The sequence below is a fragment of the Eumetopias jubatus genome, unplaced genomic scaffold (genome assembly GCF_037043125.1).
Source record: "Eumetopias jubatus isolate StellerSeaLion01/CBP00866 unplaced genomic scaffold, mEumJub1_p1.0 scaffold_5, whole genome shotgun sequence".
Taxonomy (NCBI): domain Eukaryota; kingdom Metazoa; phylum Chordata; class Mammalia; order Carnivora; family Otariidae; genus Eumetopias; species Eumetopias jubatus.
The window spans coordinates 83,529,859-83,535,521 of NW_028274811.1; the positions used below are offsets into that span (position 1 = coordinate 83,529,859).

Consider the following 5,663-nt stretch of genomic DNA (forward strand, 5'->3'; position numbering starts at 1 on the left):
AGGAGATAAAGAACAGCTGGTCACCACACAGCACACTTCCTCCTCAGGAGGTACAGTCTCCAGCCTCGTTTTTTAGAAAAAAATCCTTCTTTGGCGCTGTCATTGGAATAAATAATCTTAATACTTCCTCATACTGTTTTCAATCTATGGACAACCTTTGTCCCCTCCTCTGAAATCTTTCCATTCTTGCCATTATCCTCTTGAGACTGGAAGGTCCGAGCACTCTACACACAATTCTCTTAAGAGCGTTTGTTAACTATGCAGATTCCCCTGCTCCACTCTAGACTCAGTGAGTCATAATCCCAGGAGGCTATGGATCTGGGAATCAGCATGCCTATCCCACTTCCTAGGTGATTCTGATGCACTGAAGTTTCTGATCCTCTAGCTACATTGCAGCCTGTTCTCTGCCATTGGATCACAGGCTGCAACACTGTATCAGCACAAAAGAATCACATGGGAGCTTTTAAAAATCCTAATGCCCGAGCTGTACCCCAGTCCAATTAAATCAGTCTCTAGGAGTGGCACCCGGGCCAGCAGTCCTTTTAAAGCTCCCCAGGTGAATTCCAAAGGCAGCCCAGGTCGTCAGTTTCTCCAAGGCAAGGGCCAATGGTGTTTGCCTCCCAGCACCTACTAAGACAAAGCCTAATACAGAGAATGGTAGTTCTCAGTGTTGTGAAGATAAATCTTGTTGTTACTCTTTGTCTTGGAGAAGAGTTACTAGAAGAGGAAGAGGAAGAGGGCAAGGCTTCTAGCTGGGAACCGTACATGATGGGAAACGCTGAGAGAGGCCTGTAGGAAGACTGCCGCTAGCCATTGTGAGGCCGGGAAATGGCGACGGTGAGTGCTAACATCTTCACAATGACTAATGTTAAGACTCATTTCATGCACCACTTCTGATCCACTTGGCCTATCCTGACTCTCATTCCATCATCCCCCTGGGGGACAACTTGCAACATCTCCTGACGCCACCAAGCAGCATGTCACTTTAAGTCCACACCATAAGCCCCTTTCCTCCCACCTGAGGCTCCCCCTGATGACCCAGAGAGAAGGGATAAGGCAGACTCCCTTGGCACTCACATCTGAGACACCCCAAAGTGTGAAGAAGTCAACGTTCCAAGTGGCAAATCTTGGTAGATGAGTTTGTCCCCCTTTCTCCACAACCTTCCAATCCTCATCATGTAATGAGCTAAAACAAAGGTTATAAAGCCCCTAAAGAATGGTTTGGAGGAGGGGGCATCATCAGTTACACTTAACATTGGCCAACTCAGTAATACTTCCTTGTATTTCTCCCCCTCCTACCCTGTTTCACTGCCCCCCATCCCTCATTCTTAATCCCAAGGATCATGCTCCCTCTCAACAGTGGCAGATAAGGCCCAAAGGCCCAAGTTAAATAGATGGTATTGAGGTATGTCCTTCATTTTTATATCCTTACCTATCGGAGTGCCTGCCACAAATTTGGTGACCAATAAATATAAACTGACATGGAGCTGAAAACCTGGAACAGAGGAAGGAATGCACCAGAACTGTCCATCATGAGAAAGTGTTTTGGTGAGAGAATAAACTCACCAAATGACTAAAATTCCCCCTCTATTAGCTGTGAGGCCATAAACAAAACAGCAACCTTTTGGATATTCAACTTCTTTACTTTATAGAATGGAATTCTGAGTTGTAGCTAAACCTCATGAGAAAATAATGATGGTTGTTTTCTGAAAATGATAAAATGAAAGTGTTAAAGTTATTGCTTTGGTATAGTAGGCTTATGTGGGAGCTTTTTTCCCCTTCAGACATGAGGGCAGTTCCATAAGTTAGCAATTAACACATTAGAAAGGGTTTTGAATAGCTGTATGAGAATGAGATAACCATAATAAAGATTGTGAGTGATTACCTGAAATGCACATTTTCATTTTTGCTTCATGCTATATTTTTTCAAATACATGATACAGTATTATTAACTGTAGTCCATGTTGTACAAACCCAGGACATAGTAACTTTATAACTGGAAGTTTGTACCTCTTGACCACCTTTGCCCCATAGCCCACCCCACACTCCCAACCCCTGCCTCTGGCAACCAGCAATCTGAGTGTGTGTGTGTGTGCGTGTGCACACGCACAAGTGGATATGTATGGTTTTTGTTTTGGCGTTTTTTTTTTTTTAGATTCCACGTAGAAGTGAAATCATACAATCTTTATCTTTCTGTGACTGACTTCACTTAGCTTAATGCCCTAGATGTCCATCCGTGTTGTCACAAAAGGCAGGATTTCCTTTTTTATGGCAGAATATATTCCAATTCTATATGTATATACCACACTACTTTATGCACTCATCTGATGATGGACACTATGTTTTCATATCTTGGCTATTATAAATAATGCTGCAGTGTAGATGGGAGTGCAGCTGTCTTTTTTGAGTTAATGTTTTTATCTGTATAAATACCCAGAACTGGAATTGCTGAATCATGCTGTTTTCCTCCATACAGTTTTCCATAGGGGATGCACCAACTTACATTCCTGTCAACAGTACACAAGGGTTCCCTTTTCTCCACAGCCACATTTATTGCTTCTTGGTTTTTGTTTTGAGTTTTTAAAATTTTACTGAAGGATAATTGATTTACAATACTGACATATAATATTGTACTAGTGATTCACTATATGCATTACAAAATGGTCACCACAATAAGTCTAGTTACCATCTGTCACCATACAAAGTTGTAATAATATTATTGACTATACTCCCTATATTGTACATTAGATCCCTAGGCCTTATTTTATAACTGGAAGATAGTAACTCTTAATCTGCTCCACATATTTTGTCCATCCCTTTCACCCCCCTCCCCTCTGGCAACCATCACTTTATTCTCTGTATGTATGAGTCAGTTTTATTTGTTCATTTGACTTGTTTTTTAGATTCCACATAGAAGTAAAATCATATACAGTATTTGTCTTTCTCCGTCTGACTTATTTCACTTAGGATAATACCCTCTAGGTCTATCCATGTTCTCACAAATGGCAAGATCTCATTCTTTTTTTTTTTTAAAACCCAGTGTATTTATTTAATATATTCATCACAAGGGCTCAACCAGAGACTTAATTTAAAAAACAGAAACAAAACAAAAATGACACCACAGCTTAAGATACAGAGTCCTAGACAGAAATGAAGAGAAAGACTGTCTAAGGAGAAAATAAAAAGACAACACAAAGAGAGAGGCTGGACAGTCAGGGATCTTGGCTGGAGACCTGCTTCGAGTAGGTTTCTTGCAGATACTTCTTAAAGGCTGTGGGGTTTTTCCAGAGCTCGGCAGCATACATGTTCAAAGGACTATCAATGTTTGGTTCTCCTAGCAGGCCCTGGATGGACAGCAGGATGGTCCTGACATCATACAGGGCAGACCACTTGTCCTTCAGCATGTCCAGGCAGATGTTTCCCTGGGTGTCCATGTTGGGGTGGTAGCAGGGTGTGAGGAACTTCACCGTGGGCGCATTGTAAGGGTAGCCACTGGGGAACTCCAGCGAGAGCTTATACCTCAGGTCTCCATAAACTGTGCCTGCTGCCCCATGGATGGTCCCCACCCATTTGAAAAGGTTATCGGATTCAGGGAAGGCAAAGATGCCTTTGTCACCAGACATCATGAGGGTCATCGGCTCCTGCTGTAGCCTGTTGCCCACGGCGCCCCGGGCGGCGCCCCCGCTGGGCTTGGTTCCTTTGCAGGCGGCGGCGACCCTGGCGGCAGCTGGGTCGCGGTTCTGCAAGGCCATTCCGGGCGGTGCGGGGAGAGAGACAGGAACTCGGAGAGCATGACTGCAACTGCCGATCTCATTCTTTTTTATGGCTGAGTAATATCCCAGTGTGTTTGTGTGTGTGTGTGCTACATCTTCTTGATTCATTCATCTATTGATGAACAGTTAGGTGCTTCCATATCTTAGCTATTATAAATATTGCTGTGATAAACATAGGGGTGCATATGTCTTTTGGATGAGTGTTTTCATTCATTTCCTTCAGATAAATACCCAGAAGTGGAATTGCTAGATCATAAAATAGTTCTATTTTTAATTTTTTTGAGGAAACTCTATAATGTTTTCCCTTTTTCTTTTTCTTAAGATTTTATTTATTTGACAGAGAGAGAGCCAGAGAACACAAGCAGGGGAAATGGCAGAAGGAGAAGGAGAAGCAGGCTCCCTGCTCAGCAGGGAGCCTGATACCGGGCTCGATCCCAGGACATTGGGATCATGACCTGAGCCAAAGGCAGACGCTTAACCACCTGAGCCACCCAGGCTCCCTTCCATAATGTTTTCCATTGTGGCTACACCAACTTACATTCCCACCAACAGTGCACATGGATTCCCTTTTCTCCACATCTTAGACAACACTTGTTATCTCTTTTTGATACTAGCCATTCTGACAGGTGTGATGTGAAAACTCATTGTGGTTTTGATTTACATTTCCTTAATGGTTAGTGATGTTGAGTATCTTTTCATACTCCTGTTGGCCATCCATGTCTTCTTTGGATTGTTTGGTTTTTTGATACTGAGTTGTATTCTGCATATGTTTTAGATAATAACTCCTTATTGGATATATCATTTGCAAATACCTTCTCCAATTTAGTAGGTTGCCTTTTTGCTTCATTGGTTTCCTTAGCTGTGTCAAAGCTTTTTAGTTTGATGTAGTCCCATTTGTTTATTTTTGCTTTCATTGTCCTTGCATGAGGATGTCTCATGCAAAAAACATTGCTAAGACTAATGTCATAGAGCTTACTGCCTGTATTTTCTTCTAGAAGTTTTATATTTCCAGGTCTTAAAGTGAATCAAAGACTTAAATGTGAGTTTATTTTTGTACATGGCGTAAGTGGTCCCGTTTCATTCTTTTGCATATAACTGTCCAGTTTTCCTAATATCATTTATCAAAGACGGTCATTTCCCTGTTGAATATTCTTGCCTCCTTTGTGATAGATTAATTGACTATATAAGCATGGGTTTATTTCTGGGTTCTCTATTCTGTTCCACTGATGGATGTCATTTTATGCCATTGATTACTAGTGGAGTGTTAAAGTTATCTATTATTGTATTACTTCCAATTTCTCCTTTTGTGTCTGTCAATATTTGCTTTATATGTTTAGGTGTTTCTATGTTGGATGCATAAATATCTATAAATGTTACATCTTCTTATTGAATTGGTTCCCTTATCATTATGTAATGTCCTTCTTTATCTCTTGTTACAACCTTTGTTTTAAATTCTCTTTTGTCTGATAAAAGTATAGCTATCTCATCTTTTGATTTCCATTTTCATGGAATATCTTTTTCCATCCCTTCACTTTCAGTCTGTGTGTGTTTTCAGTTCTGAGGCAAGTCTCTTGTAGGCAGCATATAGAAGAGTCTTCTTTTTTAATCCATTCAACTATCTTATATCTTTTGGGTTTTTTTTTAAGATTTTATTTATTTATTTGACAGAGGAGAGAGAAGAGAGAGAGCACAAGCAGGGGGAGTGGCAGGCAGAGGGGGAGGAAGAGGCAGGCTCCCCACTGAGTAGGGAGCCCGATGCGGGGCTCGATCCCAGGGTTCTGGGATCATAACCTGAGCCAAAGGCAGATGCCTAACTAACTGAGCCACCCAGACTCCCCTATCTTTTGATCCCCCTTTTGATTAGAGCATTTAGTTCAGTAATAAAGTAAT

General features: G+C 41.5%; 1 protein-coding gene across 3 annotated transcripts; it reads right to left on the reverse strand.

The window, feature by feature from the left end:
• Positions 1 to 3,173: 3,173 nt before the first annotated feature.
• Positions 3,174 to 3,767, reverse strand: LOC114208734 (ubiquitin-conjugating enzyme E2 C-like). Of its 3 annotated transcripts, none has more exons than XM_028102833.1 (2): positions 3,617 to 3,752; positions 3,174 to 3,535 (listed from the first exon to the last, which is right to left on the reverse strand). In XM_028102833.1, exons 1-2 carry the CDS (start codon positions 3,750 to 3,752, stop codon positions 3,213 to 3,215), a joined length of 459 nt encoding a protein of 152 aa, XP_027958634.1. In that variant the 3' UTR covers positions 3,174 to 3,212. The 3 variants fall into 3 exon arrangements, with proteins under 3 accessions (XP_027958634.1, XP_027958633.1, XP_027958632.1); XM_028102832.1 differs by having other exon boundaries at positions 3,174 to 3,395; positions 3,468 to 3,752; XM_028102831.2 differs by having other exon boundaries at positions 3,174 to 3,767.
• Between the last annotated feature and the right edge of the window lie 1,896 nt (positions 3,768 to 5,663).

What these genes read in the sequence shown, in the direction of transcription:
- LOC114208734 (XM_028102831.2), bottom strand. Translation starts at nt 3,752, where the DNA reads ATGGCCTTGCAGAACCGCGACCCAGCTGCCGCCAGGGTCGCCGCCGCC.